The sequence below is a fragment of the Dysidea avara genome, chromosome 15 (assembly GCF_963678975.1).
Source record: "Dysidea avara chromosome 15, odDysAvar1.4, whole genome shotgun sequence".
Lineage (NCBI taxonomy): Eukaryota > Metazoa > Porifera > Demospongiae > Dictyoceratida > Dysideidae > Dysidea > Dysidea avara.
In genome coordinates, this window is record NC_089286.1 from 3,772,415 (window position 1) to 3,792,666 (window position 20,252).

The 20,252-nt window shown below is 37.2% G+C and overlaps 1 protein-coding gene and 1 long non-coding RNA gene across 2 annotated transcripts; one reads left to right on the forward strand and one right to left on the reverse strand.

The window, feature by feature from the left end:
* Positions 1 to 1,003: 1,003 nt before the first annotated feature.
* LOC136245738 (uncharacterized) lies at positions 1,004 to 11,201 on the reverse strand. Its single transcript, XR_010696096.1, has 4 exons — positions 11,041 to 11,201; positions 9,408 to 9,450; positions 1,282 to 1,352; positions 1,004 to 1,225 (listed from the first exon to the last, which is right to left on the reverse strand). It is a non-coding gene; the product is annotated as an uncharacterized lncRNA (long non-coding RNA).
* A 40-nt stretch (positions 11,202 to 11,241) lies between these two features.
* Positions 11,242 to 19,578, forward strand: LOC136245737 (L-serine dehydratase/L-threonine deaminase-like). Its single transcript, XM_066037221.1, has 7 exons — positions 11,242 to 11,535; positions 11,592 to 11,631; positions 11,680 to 11,819; positions 15,579 to 15,670; positions 17,123 to 17,353; positions 18,261 to 18,385; positions 19,291 to 19,578. Exons 1-7 carry the CDS (start codon positions 11,383 to 11,385, stop codon positions 19,482 to 19,484), a joined length of 975 nt encoding a protein of 324 aa, XP_065893293.1. The 5' UTR covers positions 11,242 to 11,382; the 3' UTR covers positions 19,485 to 19,578.
* The last annotated feature ends 674 nt before the right edge of the window (positions 19,579 to 20,252 follow it).

Sequence of the window (20,252 nt, forward strand, 5' to 3'; positions counted from 1 at the left end):
AATCCACATGATGAAGTGTCAACTGATATCACTGATGACCTTCTACATGTGTCAGCATAAAAGTGCCATGCTCCATGGCCATGTGTAGTCAGTGGTAGTATGTGGCATTGTTGTGACTATGGAAAGGTGGAATGATGTGATTGTTATAAAAATTATAATACAGATATTTACACCATCCGTATCCTGGCCTTTGCAGTTTCAGTATAAGTCCAGTAGTTTATACAGGAGCACGTATGGATTATTAACCAACTGGTCTACGACATTTTTTTAATCTTACATTTTTGGTTATTGATTTTATTTAATTCAAAGTATACCTCCCCATAGCAGCATGCTCTTTGCATACTTGCATAAAGTTAGGCTGAAAGATGGATGACTCATTGTAATGCATGACTTACTGATATGTAATTCTATTATAGCTAGATAATAATAGACCAGTATGTCACTGACCTGTTTGCGATAATAGACTCAAATAAGCGTATGACATTTAATGTAACTTTGTTTACTCTTTCTATCTATATATGCAAATATGCATGTTTTGATTTACACACATGGATATAGACTCCATCAATATCATACATGATACAAGCAATCAGCAAAATGATTGTTTTATTAGAAAGTTTAAGCTAAAATACATAATGGCTCAGACATGTATGGACTCTTCCATAATTATAACCATTAATTTCTTTAACAGGTATATTATAATAATAATTGTATATAGACCATAATTATAATAGTACAGTTCGTATAACAATGCATTATAGTTTGCAACTACTGTAACCATGCTTGCAACAGCACACGTAAAGAGTTATAGGTTATAAAGCTATATAATACTATATCCACTTAAGTGATTACATTAAGGTTATAAGTATATGTACATGTACTATACACTCTGCATATTATATAGGTACAGTACGTGCGTGATATACTTGTATATACACAGTACATGCTATTGAACTTGCAATCACTCTTATAAAACATACACATACTATTATTTGCCCACATTGTTGTCCCAGTATATTGCAACATAAGAGATCTATTATATTTGAAACAGTACAACTACGACATGTATTGGTTTAATGTGCATCAACATGAATACACTTTTATTACATGTACACTGCATATTATGTACACAGAATGCTTAAATATGCAACATTGTAACTGCTGTATTGCTGTTTGATGCAGTGCTGCTGTATAAGGGTCCCTTTCCATGTCTCCTTAGAATGACCTGTTAGTTATATTTAATGGCGTACTCATCTGCACTGTATATGAACTATAGCTTACCTATGTAACAAGCATCGATGGCCTGCATCACTAAACTGTTGAAATCCCATCATGTCACAATATTTTTTAATCTATTAAATAAAATCATGTGGGTCACTAACATTCACCACCATGAATATAAACTTGCAGTTACTACATATGAACACAATACATGTACAGACATACATGCACAGTACAGGACATTTTATTTAACATTTGACTTTCAGAATGGAAACATCGCGCAGGATTTTAAAATTATGAGTTGTCTAAATTATATGTGCAGCCCGTTGGGATAACTAGCTATTTTCTCTGTACTGTAACTATGTTACAACAATGGTTACATAGTATCTAGTAATCATACATTAAAACCAAACACCTACCTGGGGAATTGGAAGCAGTGGAAATGGAAACTGGAAACAGAAAATAGAAACTGGAAAAGGCCAAATCTTCATTACATGTATACACTATAGTACATTCACGTTGAGCTGAATCCTAAAAAAACATTTAATAACTCATGGATGCAATTACACACGATCTTGAAATTTGGCTCATTTGTAGTACTGCTTGATCCGCTAAAAAATTTCAAAATCTTTTTATTCAAATGTTTGACATAATATTTACGGCCAATCAAAATTTTCACAATACATTTCCTATGGGGAAGCCATATAAGTACAGTGTCCATTACAGCCCTTCCCGAACTTGTAATGGAGCCAAACCGTACGTGTCTGTTGTTGACACCTTTGCTGTTACCAATAATCATCTGGTTAGCTGAAATGTTAACTCTGTTGAGAAAAAATCCACTTTTAACTTTTAGCTGTTTGTCAGGATTCAGCTCAACGTGAACATACTATAGCAGGTAAAACCATTGCTTAGTTGCCACCTCTCAAAGACCACCTCGTTACAAAGACCATCTCTGTACAAAGACCACATTGTAATTAGGTCTCAAAGATGCCAAAAGGCATACTTAATTACCTATAATGACCACCTCCTTACAAAAACTGAATGTAATAATGAATTTGTACAATCACATATATTCATCATGATCCCAACCCATTACTGTAGCCAGGTATACTCCAGGACCTTTACTATAATGTGCAAAATATGTACGCCCCAGAAAATTAATGGTATATCTCCTCTTTATGACCCCATGGTAAGGTCAATATTATCCTTCATATTTTGGTCTGATCAGACCATCTGTACCATAAATCAGTTGATCGGTTTGTAATGGATATTCTCATAAAGTGTTGTAAACTGTAACTGTATCAAAGAAAATGCAGTCTCAAAAGATGACCATAAGTACCTATCATTTTGTAGGTGTGTTAGTGAACAAGTCATACAATACATGTTTGTAGCTTAGCTATGAAATCCTAAGAAGTGGTCTTTGTAAAGAGGTGGTTATTGTAAGGAGGTAGTCACTGTAATGTTCTTGTATATAAGTGTGCCTTTGCCATCTTGTGACCTTGTACAGAGGTGGTTTTTGTAATGAGGCGGTCTTTGGGAGGTGGCCACTAAATAAGTGTTATACCCTAATATACATGTCATGAAGATTTGACTTTTTCCGTTTTCCATTTCCATTGCATACAGTTCATTCTTCCCCTGGGTGAAATGGTAACAAACAAGTACATGAAACTAACTACCTAATTTCTAGTTAGCTAACTTTACAAAAAGTAGGTTGCATGGGATATAAGGAATTAGTTAATATTTCTACCCCTATACCAAGTTTTTACTTCAATATTTTTCACAAAAGTTTCAGGTTACATGTATGCCAGCCAATTTCACTTTGTAAACAAATGGCATATACTTGCTGATGACTGTCTTACACATCCTAATATGGAAATAAAGTCTATCTGCTTCAGTTTATAAGAAGCGCCTCCATGCAGACAATATCATATATATCAGACTAGGTAGTCCAAAAGATAGTACGTTTTAATTCTTGAGCAAATACATTTCTCACAGAGTTTGGGATAGCAAGATAACTAGTCTATTGTGGCCACGTGTACACAACTACTGTGCAGTTGTGGTCGCAACTGTAGTCACACCAACTCAGCATTTGCTTTTGATATTTGTAAGTACTTGTCATGAGATCTTACAACATGCAAATATAAAATTTTTTGATGTATACTCATTCACTTGACTGGACTTTTGGATTACTGGACTAGAATACTGGGCTGGATTACTAGAATGGACTACTGGACTCACGTTAAGTTTGCTCAAGTACCTTTTCAACTATTATGCATCATTAGCAATATACATGTACACCACATTCTCAGTCTTGCATATTAGAGGCACATACAAACTGTAGTCTTGTCTATTTAACATATATGTTCCGCTTCAAAAAATGGAAAGAAATGGTGGACCTATTTTCATCCACTTTTTGATGTTTTTTACTCTGTGATCTATCCTTCCAATATTGGATGGAAATAGCTCATTTTCCTATATAGTGACGAAAATCTACAATAAGGTTCCAAAATTGGATGGTTTTGTTCATCCATTTTTGGAATAATCTGTACCAAATTTATAATCATCCAAAATTGGATGGTTCTAGTCTTCCAATTTTGGAATAATCTGTACCAGATTTATAATCATACAAAATTGGTCATCCAATTTTGGAATAATCTGTACCAAATTTATAGTTGTCCAAAATTGGTATCCAATCTTGGAATAATGTGAACTAAATTTATAATCATCCAAAAGTGGATGGTTCTTGTTATCCAATTTTGGAATAATCTGTACCAAATTTATATCCATCCATAAATGGATGATTCTGGTAATCCAATTTCACCATTAGCATACCTGCACTAAATGCATGATCTCCCTAGCTTGTTTCATCACTTTTTATTTCTATGATCCAAAGTGAAGCTTAAAATTCCTTGTACTTGCACTCATGATGAATGATAAGTTAGAACAAATTTGCTTACTTCTACTGTTTAAGGCATGGTGCAAAAATTACAGACGATTTTCATTTGCAAATGAAACCATTAATTCACTACTACTAATCAACACCTTATACTGCCAGAAAAAGAAATGAGACACAAATAAAGATAACTCCATGATGCATACATTCATGCCATCAAATTAATTTTTCATCTGAGCGTGTGCCTCAATGATCAACCTTATGCTTCATTTTCAGGTATGTTCTGCCTGTTACACAGCAATACAAATGGAGAGAAGTGTCTCTGCAATTAATTCAGCTATAGGAGGTTCTGGAGAATATGGGTAATTACAGATAGGGAAGCCATTACATGTTACCAGGAATCGACATCTTAAGCTGTCAATGAAGAGAAATTAATGGGGCAAAAAGGAGCACAAAGGCTACTTAGTTTAGTCCATGATACATGCATTGTACTTACTGTCATATGCCAAAAGGCACCAGTGTGGGCTGAAGTGACATTAAACAGTGAAAAACCAGCTCGTAGCCTTAGCCATTATTGAGTTACAAGGAATTTGTCAGTCAGTCAGCAGAAAATTCCACTGTATAGAAAATTTGAAAACTTTGTTACAACTTATTGCAAGCATTTCATGTCACAAGACTTTGCTATACCTCACCAATACTGCCAAGGAGCTATGAAGGTATTGTGAGGTTGTTTTCTGGTCAATATTTTTATTGTGAAAACAACCTTAATACTGTTCTACCGTACTGTATGATCGTGAACAACAATATATAAGTTGGATTGCTGTGATTCGTTATTTTCAGGCTGTAAATATGAATTTAATACAGAGTATTCCAAAATTGGATGACCAGAACTATCCAATTTTGGATGGATATAAATTTGGTACAAATTATTCCAAAAGTGGATGACAAGAACCATCCAATTTTGGATGATTATAAATTTGGTACAGATTATTCCAAAATTGGATGACCAGAACCATCCAACTTTGGATGATTATAAATTTGGTACAAATTATTCCGAAAGTGGATGACAAGAACCACCCAATTTTGGATGATTATAAATTTGGTACAGATTATTCCAAAGTTGGATGACAAGAACCATCCAATTTTGGATGATTATAAATTTGGTACAGATTATTCCAAAATTGGGTGAACAGAACCATCTAATTTTGGAACCTTATTGTAGATTTTCGTCACTATATAGAAAAATGAGCTATTTCCATCCAAAATTTGAAGGATAGATCACAGAGTAAAAAACATCCAAAAGTGGATGAAAATAGGTCCACCATTTTTGGAAGCAGAACATACCTCCTATTTAACAGTATGAGTGCATAATTAAGAGTTTGAACTCACTAAATGTACATAGTTTTTCACTAATATGTACAGCCTTACCTGCAAGCCTATCAGATAGAGTGAGTGCGCGCGCGCGCTCACGTGTGTGTGTGTGTGTGTGTGTGTGTGTGTGTGCGCGCGCGCGCGTGCGCATGTGTGTATTACCAGGCCTAGTGGCTACAGCATCAGCCTGGTAATAGAAAATTAAGGTTCTAGGTTTGATGCCTGGTTACACCAATTGATATTTTGGTGTTTCCTTGAGCAAGAAATTTACTCACATTACTCCAGTCTACTCAGCTGTTCAATGGGGACCTGGTGGCCTGGTGTCACTGGGGAAGTAGTTCACCATTTATATGCTAAGGGATACTTTGAGACCATTACTAAATGTCCAGACTCCGGATTTTATAGGTGTCCACATATGATTAAGTGTCTATTATTAACATTAGTAACAGGTTTCACTGCTAATTGATAATCAAACAACAAAATGATTTGTTACGTGGAAACCTGTTAATGTGGACAGTTGGGAGGCCCCAACTGCACCCATAAAGTGATCTGGAAAACCAGTACGTTTAATTATCAGGATACTTTGTGCTATATCACTCGTGAGCTTTGGGAGAGTGATGTATTAAAGACTGGTACTACTTTGACAGTGATGTATACGGCATGCATTAATTTTGTGCATGGCAAGTAACTTAAACACCTGATTTAAACTAGCCAATGGTCTGCTGTGATGTAAATTTACTGTACTTATTATTTGACATGAAAGTCAGGTGTTCATGTTTGTGGGTACATTCTACCTGTTTGTGTATAATACAGTATATCGATTTTAGGTGGTTTCTAAATGTTCTAAGGCAATAGTCTGGATGTTTCATTGTTCGGATGCAGCACGTTTCTTAATGCGAATGACCAAATAATATACTGTATACATACAATTTTTTTAGGTACAGTATGTAATTTTTGGGATCGATGAATTTCAGGATTTTGGTGGTTTTATTTTTGAGGATCAGTCGTTCTCACTGAGGTTATCTATTAGAAAGCATAGAGCTAACCTTAATAATTGTTAATTTTCAGGATGAAAATGTTGCAGAAAGCAACTGCGAAATCCACGAAAATTACGTCCCTTGAAAATTTGTATGTGTACGGTAACCATGGAATGTACAGTTCTGTTAATTCATCCTCCAATACGCAACCCCAAATGTATGGCATATGGCACATGATCACAAATGATGACAACCAAGTTAACTTTAACTGTTTAGTCATTTAGGCCAGGTGTGCAAACCTGGAGCTGTTGGAACCACAATTACAACAAAAGCAAGGCTAGGAAATTCCCTCGTCTACAAATTCACAAAAGAGGTACTGATATTAGCCACATCACCAGCAGATGTTGTGTTATCACACCCACAATAAGGATTTCAGCAGCATGCACACACTCACTGAAAGCAAACTTATTTTTGTTGACTAGAAAAAACAAAAGTGTAGGAGCCGCTACTTTACACATGCAGAATCATAGCCATGGTTACCTATTTATGTTAACAGTTTTGATTCATCCCACAGCTGCAGGGTATCATGTATGCTTTTACATTTGCTGTTGGTAGTATTTAAAAGCATTATGACAAAATGGACATGTGACAAAGTGGACATGTGTAATTGTGTATTGAATAACTTCTGTGCTGCTCACAATCATCGGCAGCACATAGTGTGTTTAACATCATCAGCTACTGGCTGATAGAAGTATCATGTGTGACAGGTGTCATAAGTTGAGTAACAAATATTGCTCTTAGTATAATACTTCCTTACTAGCAACATACTGTAGACAGTTATTATACAACAAATGACTGAACAACATTAGATAATAGTAAGAGCTGAACTTTAAATTGCTTCTAGCACAGCAGGATTCAAGAACACTTTCTGACATAGTATCACTGCTCTTTAAGGTATGTGGGCACATCTTCTGTGATATGTTACACTTGTTGTGTCAGTTATATTTGAAATGGTCAAGTCATCTGACCACTACACACATGCAGGCCTCCTTTCAGGTCCCCTGGTCGAGCTGGTTTAATCTTATTTTAGACAACATCATAGCTCATTTTGAGGTTTACTAAATCACTTAGTCACCTACACATGTCCACGTAGTCACATGCATGCCCTCAAGCAATTTTGTAAATGATAAACAATTACAACACAAAGACAAACTGCTAATCTAGTAGTCCTTCAGTAGCACCGTTATACTGCACTTGGGATGCTAGTCTTTGAAGTTACTAAATTATTTTGTTCTCTCTTGGTCTTGGTGTCTAACTATTAGTAATAAGTAATACTATTCTTTTCACCATGTATTACTAGTAACAAACTGTGCAGCCAAATGATGATTCATTCTCAAGTTGTCCACTTGCATTGCAAATGCATCAAGGGGGTGCCACTCAGGTTGTAGATCTGTGACCGTGGTCAAACTCTAAAGTTAACGGTCAAGGCTATAAAATAGTGGGTCAATGATCAATGAAATAGAGTTTTAGACCCAAACTATACGTAACTGGAATCAAGTTTATGGAATTATACATAGCTCACAAGATGTAAGGATCTCCAAGATGTTTCAAAGTTTAAGCATCAGCAGACATTTCACTGTGATTACAAAGATGCTTTTCTCACAGTTGTTGGTAGCACACACCAAGAAGTTGTTACAAAGGCAGGCATACAAAATTATAAAATAAACAGTGGTCAAGAAACAATTAAGCCACAGGTCAAACACAATAAGCACTGCAAATCACAAGTCAATGAGAAATTTTGCTTGGTCAAGAATTTGACTGTGGTTGCAGATCTATATCTGCAGTACTTCCCTACATGACACTCTCTTGTGCATCTAGCATGCTAGAAATGCAGGTCACATCAATATTATATATACAGCATGCTAGAAATTCTATACAGATTACATGGCACAATGGACTGTTAACATAATTTGGAAGGTCATGGATATTAATTTACATGGCACAAGCTCTCTATGTCAAGCAAGGAATATGACTCCTACTCATTACCAGGGTCTATCACATGTGTAGAAACTTTTGAAGGAAATTTCCACTTGTAGAAAATGTCAGACGTAGGGCTGGGACTGCAATACTCACAAAATTTCAATATATTATAATAAATTATCAACAATCCTTTCCGTGCTACAATACCACTTTAGAATCACCTCCCTGGACTCCTTAAATTGAATAATGTGCTACTATATATACTTACTATGTTCTTGTACAAGCTTATTTGTATATGTGACTGTACCTCATGACGGCCAGATGCAAAAATAAGGCACATGGGCACAAACTACACACTATCACACAACAGGTCATATCTTATTACTGGAATAGAATAATATGTATAATGTTAAGAGTGATGAAATTACAAAAATGTAGGCCAATATACGTGCCCACATGTCCTGTTTTCACACACGTCACCATCTTCAAAAGGTATATGCTAAATATGGGAAATTATATTTACTATTAATATCCACTCTGACCACACACGTTAGTCTATGCAACTTTGCAATCATAGATATAGTTGTCTATGGTTGTTTTATTGTTTATTGATGTAACTACAGAATTACATGTAAACACAATGACTAATTTTGAAAGCGAAAATTTATAATTTCATTTGTATACAAAATAATAAGGTTTCAGTAGCTTGTACCTAATTCTGAATGAAAGGGTTTTAAGTTAGTAAGGTCTGAAAGTTTAGTACTAGAGTCTAAATGCTAATACAAAAAGATTGTGAGCCATTCCCTATGGGACATTTGGGGCAAATGCAACCTTCTCCTTCCCTTTGTGGAGGAGTCATATATCTTTTAATTGATTCAGAATTGCTAAACTTTCTCAGGGCAACATCAAGTGATCACTTAAGAAGTACACTGTATCCATATTATGACCATTTATTACAAACTCACCCAAGTCAAATGAGCTGCTACACAGGCTTTCAGTAGTGGGTCTCTAGGGGGATAGTGAATAATAAATAAATAAAACTGTTACCCAGCGCCTATTTGTGCCCCTCCCCTTGCCACTCATGGATCCCTCCTTTCAATAGTTTAAATCAAAGTGCCTCAGAATGTATCAGAAGCAATCTGAGAAAGTCTAAAATACAAAAAATCTCCTGGAGCAACATGTACCTGAGAATGCATCTAAAGTATAAAAATCACCTGGAGTGGCAAGTTATTCTCAGATACTTGAGAATGCACCAGGAGCAACAAAACACAGCGGCATGTTATTCTCAGGTACCTGAGGATGCACCAAAAGCATTCTAAGAGTCTAAAATACAAAAATTTCTGGTGAGCATGCCCTCAGGCCTAAACATCATGTGTGTACATGGTAAGCACATGGATCTTTACACTACTGCCCCCCCCCCCCTGACTAGATGAAGGCCTGCTATGGAAGATACTTGTTGGTGTACAAGGTACAGTTACAATAGCTAATCTCATGAATAAATTTAAGAGTGCTGCAACTCACAGCTGAGTGACACTACAATGTATTGTGTAGTCTGATCTTCATCCTAAGTCAAAGTCAATGTCAAAAAGAATTTTTGTAGTAGCTCAAAGGATAACTATCAAGTACATATGTGTTAGATATACAATGTGAATGTGAGTTTTATGAGAATTTGGCTAATTAAGAGTTAGCTAAGCGTCCTTTTAATGTCAAGGCCCATTTTGTACTTTGACCAAGAATGAAGATCATAGACATAGTATACAATACTTTGGAGTACCATCCCCTTGTATATACAACTAACGGTCAGCAATTCCGCAGTATCTTAAATACACAACCACATACTGATTGCAGAATTGTAACACTGCAGGGAACTTACTGGTCATGAAGATAATGTACTAATCCTTGGTGCACTGAGGATTGAATCAGTACACAAACATTATGCACCTATCAATGCTTTGTCTCACTACTATGAACACAAACACGAACAGAGGTAGGGGAATCAATTGCCAACCTTGTCCCAGCATTTAATGACAGCTGATATCTTGTTGAGCTTTAACACTCTCAGTCTTTACTTTCAAACACTGAGATTTATCCTCGGATTTCTCGCATTAAGTTCTCTCTTTCGGCAAGGCTCATGTGCTGTCTATTAGATCATGTGCAAAAGCAAGCTGTTAAAAGATATGTTGAGTGATGTAGTTCCAAGCCGAGCATGAAGACTGAAAATTGCTTTAGTGGTAGCTACGCCATTTGGTATTAAAATGAGACTGAGTTGTGGGCCATTTTCCATCCTGAATCCCCACTTATCCCCGAGTGAAAGACCACGGGAATAGTAGGGGATAGCAGGTAGTGGAGATCAGAGCTTTTAATGTTCAAATCTCCACTTACCCTCCACCTCTGCCCGTGTTCATAGTAGTGGAGAAAACATTGATAAGTGCGTCATCTCCAAAATGAAAGCCTATTCAAGTCCTGACTCACCACTATTTAGTTATGCACAAACCTCAGAACTGAGGATGTCAAGTACATCAAAATACATGACACATCATGCACATGCATGACTGACTGAATAAGCTTTCACGCCGATCTGGCGATTATTTCACTCACCAGAACTCAAGCAGGCAACTTGGTAGCTATCCAGTCAGGAACGTATTTAATCAGTTATTAGTGCTGACATCTCACATCCTTACTAGACAGCCTGAATCCGTTATGTACGTTTCAGCATAGATAATAAGCGGCGTGAACCGTCAGCATCCGCCGTATATACTAAGTATACACTGCGGCGCGCTACCAGTTATCAGGTAGCGCGAAAATAGCATACCTTTAAAACCAGATAATTACTCGCGAACCGCCTGCCAACTACAGTACTATTAAGCGCATTCCCAGAGCGCCCGTCCCAGAGCATCCTCTTGGAGCATTCTCTGGCGCATTCCTTAGGTATCAGTGGATATGGAGCAACCTGGCGAGTTCTACATTAAAACTCCACTTATTCGCAGTGAGCGATTATCTAAAAAGTTGGGTGTTACAGTCTGGCTGAAACTGGAGAACATTCAGAACTCGCACAGTTTTAAAATGCGCGGCATCAGCAACCTGTGTAAAAAGGTGCAGTACATCACACTCTATTGTGGTACAACGCGAATTTTTTCCACGCTAAATAGGCAGCAGAGAAAGGATGTAGTAAATTTGTCAGTTCATCAGGTATAGCCCCTTACACGTATGTTTACGGATACTGGTGACCACGTGTAGGTGGTAATGCGGGAGCAGCAGCTACGTATTGTGCTAGACTATTAAACAAGCCTATAATGGTGATTGTACCAGAGTCTACCCCAGCTGTTGTAGTGAAGAACTTAGAAGATGGTGGAGCTGATGCGATAGTGTTTGGAAAGGTATGGATACCTCCTAGCTATCTTCCCAGGTATTTGTATATTTATTCATTTGTTGGGAAATACCATCCAGGCACACATGTGAATATCCATTTGTCTTACCCTAGACTAAGCCACTGATTTTCAGTGATGGGTAAAAATGTTCAAGACAACTGCACCTTGTTTCATTTGTTTTTTTTCTCTGACAGTAACTGTTCCTGTATGCAGTTCATGTCAATGTGATTTTACTATCTTCTCCCTTTAATGTCTTTCCAATACATTAGACAGATTGTAATACTCTAATGGAGCAGCAAAATTACTTTAATATGATGATCAGTTATTATAACCACATTTAATAAGTACTTTGATAAACTAACTTACGCGATACCAGTCAATATACTTGGCATGGCCCTCAAACTTTCTGATCGTTAAGGTGGCACTGAACCGATTAAGTCCAGCCGCACAAAACAATTTGTTTCAACCCACGTGCTTAATGAGCTATTTTAGGATGGCCCAAAACTTTGTTAGTGTACAACTTAACCTACGCCTTAAAAGCTGTTGTGATAGCCTGTGATTCTTTAGTTTAGTATACAAAGTTTCATGACATAACACGCCTTCATTTTTTAGACTCAAGTTTTAACTCGATTTTTAAATAACTTGGCCAATGAACAACATAGTGCTAAGCCACTTTGGTTCCAACCATTTCTCACCTTGTAGAACAATTCTACGCTTTCCTTTTCACTGATAACAACATGAAAAGTAGTGAAAACGTACACCTGTGGGCTACAACATTGGCTGACAACTCCATCAAACCCAAATCGTGAAAATTCGATGTGTACTATTGTAGAGTATCGCTTACCCAATGCCTATACCAAATTTTGATGGTCTGTGGTACATAATTTTGAAGTTATTTAGCGACAAATGAGACGGTATGGCTAATCAGGGCGCAGTCTGTATAACAGTAATCACGCGATGTGCCATTTGCCAGTGAATTAACCAGAGTTGTGACAAGCTAATAGATTTAAAGCGTGAATAACGTTAGTTGTATCAACAAAAGTAGCTGGGCGGTCTGACAGCTTGTTCTGTTAGTCAACTGAGACGCTTTGCTGTGGTCTATGAATTTCTGCGTTTGTTCGTGCATTACCACAAACATGCTGTACAATTAACTTTGTGCGGCTGCCCTTAATCGGTTCAGTGCCACCTTAAATTGTATACTGCTTGACTGCTCTATTAGAGTATTTGGATCTGTGTAATGTCCTGGACAGAGAAATGATTGTTAAAATTACATACTGCAGATTTAAACTGTCTGCATGTATACTAGGTGAGTAGTTAGTCTGTCAGAGAAGCAGAAATACCTATACTAATCAGCAAAAATCAAGGTGTGGTTATCATTGTTATTACTGAACAGTAGCTAATGCTCCCAATACTCATAATAACAGCATAGAGTGGCTATTTGATGTTCATAAGCTTCACTTATGGTTGATTTCACAACAAAGATGACTTTGTAGATTTGTAAATCTCAGCCAACGAATAAATATCTGTATACATTTGAAGAACACGAGAGTTGCTGTTTCATATTAAACACAGAAAGGCTTGATCAATTACAAGCAGTCTGATAATAATATTTTTGTCTGATAATTGATAACACTCGGGACAAGTCACTCTTCAGCTCCTACACCAAAGTTGTAGGTCTGATATTTTGCAGGCAAGAGTCTATGGCCTAGACCTCTCCAAAGGCCTAGCAAGAGTCTATGGTCTAGACCTCTCCAAAGGCCTAGCAAGAGTCTATGGTCTAGACCTCTCCAAAGGCCTAGCAAGAGTCTATGGTCTAGACCTCTCCAAAGGCCTAGCAAGAGGAGAAATTTTCTTTGAGAGTTGAAAAATGTTGCCAATGGTGGTTGAAAATTGGTAGCTCACCGTAACACTTTCCCAGTGCTGAAAATGAAGAACGGCTATAACTATATTAGTGTGGCACATTCCTTGGTGATACCATATATGGTTAAACCATAGCTGATCTCCATGATAATCATTTTGGGTAGTATACATGAACACTTCATGTATTTGGTTTAAGAATGTGATCTTGTATACCATAGAGTCTGGTTGTTAGGCATATCTGCTTAATAAAACTTTGTAAAAAATTAGTTAAGCGCATGCTCCTTATAAAACCTTAAATGTTGTATATTCATTCTCTTGAGGTCGTGTGATTTGCAGTTGTCTTGTGTGCCCATATTTGGGATCCAGGTGTTAATGAGCTCTATACTGCAAACGGCTGCCAAACATGACAAGTGTATTCCAGTACAGGATGGACAATACATTTATATGTGATAGATTTAAGTGATACTGAAGAGTTGTAGAGATAGTGATGAAGGAAGTTGGGTGATTTAGTAGCATTAGCTGAAACATATTTACAGTATTCATTCCAAAAATGCCAAGGTAGCGTACTACAGAACGATGTGAAATAAGCGAAGAGTTCAGATGGTATGATAGGTGGAGAATGTTTGTAGGAAATTGTGATACTATCACACTTTAGTGGGTTTAAATGTAAAAGCCATTTCTTTTCCCATTTGGTTATGCTTGACAGATCGAGCTGAAGCAAAGCAGCATCATCATGAGAGGATATTTCCTTGTAGACAATGACACCATCAGCAAATAGTTTCACTTTATGAGATGCAACAGTGGAAATGTCATTTTGAGGACCCAGGATTGAGCCCTGAAGCATACCTGAGGTAACAGGTAGCCACGAAGAAAATTGTCCGTTAACAACAACTCGCTGGTGGCGTTTAGTGAGAAAAACTTTTAAATGTCACCATTTATTCCCATAACCGAGGGTGAGAAACAGAGTCAATAGCCTTTGCCAGGTCTGAAAACACACAATGAGATTCAGCTCAATCATTAACTACTTCTAAAAGTAGCGAAACGATGGCATTACCAGCTTGTTACTGCTCTTGTGCATCACAATCTTCTTGCTGATTGCCAGTTTGGTTTTTGACACACGCGTTGACAACGATAGAAGTCGAACTGATATTACTTGTAAGATGCTTGTCGCCTTTCTTGTGGACTGGTACAACATTAGCACTAATCCAATTTAATGGCAGAATAAATACTGAGTGTAGTCATAATGAGCTCATCTTGTGTAAAACAACAAAATGTCTGTTAGCACCTGTTTATTATGTGAACTGGTTTAGCCTTAATGCTGGCCTCTATTCATTATTCTTCTCACCACATCGTTCTGTTTAGTGCCCGGAGTGGAAAGTTGTTACATAAAGCAGGCAGAGTGTGTCTTCCCCAAATGATTACATTATTAGAGTATTTCCCATATAGTGTACTTGTCAGCTTGTTGTAACTTTGTCTGTTGTTTTGTTGGAACAGTCACTGATATCATGCTGTCATATTAAACTATTATTGTTAGTTTTAGACTTTTTTCATAGGTTTACAAAATCCCTAGTTATAGTGGACGATGTTCCATTGAAATTGTTGTAGTCATATACTTCTCATTATTGCATGTATCAATTCCATATACAACATTCAACTTAAGATGTCACTGACTTTTCCATTCCACTGACTCAAGTAGTTTTATGGATTAACACATAACTGAGGTGTCCACATTGTTCCAATTGTTAGTTCATTGTGTAACTGTTGTTGTCTCATTGTGTAACTGTTGTTGTCTCATTGTGTAACTGTTGTTGTCTCATTGTGTAACTGTTGTTGTCTCATTGTGTAACTGTTGTTGTCTCATTGTGTAACTGTTGTTGTCTCATTGCAATCTGGTGGTGGTCATTTTAGGTGTGGGATGAAGCTAACAAGAAGGCATTAGAAATAGTCTCCTCTACACCTGGTGCTCAATATGTTAGTCCATTTGATGATCCTCTTATCTGGTCAGTGTTTTGTGTGATCTTGTACAGTGTGTAGTGTGTGTGTGTAGTGTGTGTGTAGTGTGTGTGTAGTGTGTGCATGTGTAGTGTGTGTAGTGTGTGTGTGTGTGCGTGTGTGTGTGTGTGTGTGTAGTGCGTGTGTGTGTGTGTGTGTAGTGCGTGTGTGTGTAGTGCGTGTGTGTGTAGTGCGTGTGTGTGTGTAGTGTATGTGTGTGTGTTGTGTAGCGTGTATGTGTGTGTGTAGTGCATGTGTAGTGCGTGTGTGTGTATGTGTGTGCGTGTGCGTGCGTGCGTGTGTGTGATTGCATCAAACTATTCAAATACATGTGATTAGTTTAGCGTTGCACCAAACTATTTGAACAAACGTGGCTCGGTGATTTTCGAAGTTGGTAGTTGATATCAATCATGAGAGCAACTCGTGGTGAACTAGTCACGTATAAGTCAATAAATATAGTTTAGTAACAGCATTAAAACTGAGTCGGGTCATGCGGGTCCCGTTTTACAGATTATCCGGATCACATGCTAAATTAATTGTAATAATGTGGACATGTATTAACACGTCATAGTGTATCCCTGCTTCTTTTGTGAGCCACACCCATTTTTATGTAAATTATTGTCTATAGGCATATGGTAGCCACGCCCATTTATCAGTCTGTAGGTGTGCACAAATCCACATCTGTTATTGTCTGCAGGCTTATGTAGAGCCACGCCCACTAATCAGTTGTTATTGTATGAGTCTAGTATATAATGTTGTGATTAACTGTATAGTATTGTGACTGGTTTTGTGAAAAGCAAGCTATTTAGTGGTCATGAGCTTGTAAAAAAAGTTCACAAACAAGTATAAGAAAAAATTAGGAATTTTAAACTAGATAGTGCTACAATAAAAAGTACTGAAACAAGCTGTATCAGAGTAGTATGTAATGTCCAAATACTGTAAAACAATAAGAAGTGAATATCCCTACTGTGTTACGCTCAAAATGTACAGTGGCAATTTTCACTTCTTATTGTTTTACTCGACATTGCGTACTACTCTGATCCAGCTTGTTTCAGTACTTTTTATTGTAGCACTATACACTGTCCCTACTCTAGTTTAAAATTCCAATTTTTTTCTTATACTTGTAGAATAGATTACTCAGTGTCCCCTGGCTAGGTGAGTTCTTTCTCCTACTAATTTGTAAATGGGTTATTCAGCATTCCCTTGTTGGGTGAGTTTGTACCTTCCATGGAGGGTTGGGGCAGAGATGATAACATCCGGAGTGATTATGGTTTCCATACAAGTAGAAGTGTGATGTGTGTGTGTGTAGTGTGTATGTGTGTAGTGTGTGTGTGCGTGTGTGTGTGTGTGTGCGTGTGTGTGTGTGCGTGTGTGTATGTGTGTAGTGTGTGTGTGCGTGTGTGTGTGTGTGTGTGTGTGTGTGTGTCTTCCTGCATTATTTATGTGCATAACATGTTTAGGGAAGGCAACTCCACAATGATCGAAGAGATCAAAGAACAGCTCCATGGTAACGTACCAGATGCCATTGTTGTGGCAGTTGGAGGTGGTGGTCTACTGTGTGGTGTGTGTCAGGGACTACACAAAGTGGGCTGGGGTCATGTGCCAGTAGTTGCTATGGAGACAGCTGGTTGCGACAGTCTTAATTGTTGCATTAGAGACAACAAATGGAGTCAGTTAAATGACATCACCAGGTAATGAGTGTGTTGTGTTGTGATGACATCACCAGGTAATGAGTGTGTTGTGTTGTGATGACATCACTAGGTAGTGTCATGATGAACCATGTGTAGTAACTCAGGCGTGATTGTTATGATGTAATTTGTGACATTTTGTATTACTGAGGTTTGTAATATGTGACAGCTGCTGACACGGAAGTTACAAAAGGATGTCCAGTTCAATTTCTCAAATTTAAAGAACTTTGAGTGAAAGACCAAAGTGAAACGCAATGTTATACTCCCCTCATAGAATGGTTTATGTGACCACAGTGCTGTAATTGTGAAGGTAGTTATAGAACTCTGTGTGGATGAAAACTAATGCTGATTTATAGTAATAAGAAAGCTCTCATAAACTCTGTTCTAGAGAATGCTTCTGATTGTAATCCATAGCAAAGTTGAGGATACTTTCTACGAGGACTGAATTTCACACATGTCTTAGCAAGTGTTCTCGTTCAACTGGCTTAAGCTTGAACTGCAAATTATTTAAAGCATTGTCTTTGCTCGTGTTCTATGAAAAATATAGCATTCAAAGAGTAGTTTTGAGACAAAACAGCACTTGCCTTTGCCTCGTGTCTGTCTCTCACTCACATTTTTACATGCTATATTTTTCGTGTAGCACTTGTGGTAATACTTTAACTAGCAATCACATGGTTAAAGTTCCACCTCATTATACTGGTCAGAGTTGGCAGGTCTACACCCAGACTATTCGTTATGTAACAATGTAACCTCACAAGTTGTCATTGTACAGTATCCTTAATGAACTAATAAGCTTTGTCAGAATTGTATAATATCTGATGGTCTGAAATAATTGATGAACTCTTGATCAATAAATGCCACCTGCCATTATTATGACATCAAAGTATTGTGTTATGTATGTTTTGTATAGTGCTGCAAAGTGTCTGGGTGCTCGTCGGGTGTGTCATCAAGCTTATCAGTGGCTCAGTCAACATAACATTATCTCTTGTGTTGTTGATGATCAACAAGCTGCTTCAGCCTGTCTCCAGTTTGCTGGTAACTATGAACTATATTGTGACTGTTGAGATTGTTGTATTAGAATAATTTGTGGTGTTTGTGACAGATTCCTGTGTGTAACCTATGGTGTAACTAGCTGAGTGAACAATCCGTTCATATTTTACATTACACTATAATACACCCACGCAGTGCTTTAAGTTATTCCTACAATCTGTTACTACTAGTCTTGGATTGTACTTGTACTATCCTTTAGTGAACCATAGTGGTGCTCATGGTGGTGATCTAGTAATTTGGTTGATGGGTTCACTACATGTAATATCAGTCCTCTCCACTGCAGGCACAAAATTGTCTGCTATAAAATGTAGCATTGTCAAACCCAAAACACTGAAGATGAACGTCAAGCCTTTCATCATCTTCCTCCTCTTATTTTCACCTATGATGATAGTGACATGTATACAGTGTTCTTAGATGACCAGTCTGTGTTGTGTGTATGAACTATAATACAAACATGTAGGGTTTCCATTAACTGTGTCTTAGTAGATAATTTTGTACTGTATACACATGTGTGTATTATGGTATGTGTGTACTGTTATATATAGCTATTAATGAAAGTAAATCTTAACTGTCACTGTACTGGATTTTGTATTGGTGGCTTTATAAGAGTAATAGCACTGTCTTTTGCATTACTATTGTAGGGTGGCTTATGGCACTAATGTTTACAGTTTGACATTACCTACGGTGTATATGTAAAAAGGCACCTTGAAATGTGGACATCCTGATAAAACGATTCTCTATGATCCCATTTGGAGTAGTGTGCACATGTTTACATTCCTGAACAGAGCCATGATCTCTGTAGGTGTTCAGAATAGTGTATTATTACTGTGATATAAGTTTGTTTATGACAATGTTGTGTTGCCAATGGTGACCTTTTGTTATTGTTACAGATGATCATCACATGATGGTAGAGTTATCATGTGGTGCAGCATTAGCAGCAGCTTATGGTGACAAGTTGGAACAACTACAATGTGATGACAGTAGCCAGTTGTCATGGACTAGTGGTAATCTAGTGTTGGTGGTGTGTGGAGGTAGTGGAGTAAATGTGGACATGTTATTAAAATGGAAGAACAACTTGTTATAGAATATTTATAAGTTCTTTATTCAGAACTGTCTTGTTTCATATTAATTTAACATTATACCACAAGGCAGTAACTTATTGGAATACTGTTTACTAACTGGACTACTGTACTGGAATTCTAGGGTGGGGTTACTGTACACTTGGATGACTTGTGACAATTTTTTAGCACTGAGTGGAGAAATGAAACTTTTAACCCTAAAAAGTAACTACAATAAGTCAAATGGTTCAGTTTACTGTATGACATCTACTCTGCTGTATAACAGATAGTAGCATTTAGATAATTATATCTGAATGCTGACTGGGGCTGCAAACAAGGGATGTGGGCACAATTGCCTACTTTTCAAACTTGTTGCTGCATCAGTGGTGGATCTCTTTTTAAATTTAGCTCAGTGGCATTCTCAATGCATAAACATTGTTGTATTGACAATTTGTTAAGGCAAACAGCTATATACCAGTAGCATGAATGCAGTTGCACTTAACTGACACCATTTGTAGCCATTAAACCCCCAACAACAGTTCACTTTTCATCTCCCACTGCATTAAAAACGATTGAGATACTCTAATAGAGCAGTCATGTAACTACTCTAATAGAGCAATCAAAGCTACAGCTCGTAGTCACCATATTTGCCCTATAGTTAGCTATAGTATTTACAGTTTAAAGCATTGAATTTGTAACTAAAAATAGCCTAAAATCCAATCTCAGAGCTTCTAAAATCTCCAAAATTTCCAGAGAATTGTCATCAGATGCCTTATTTAGCTATACCAATTTTC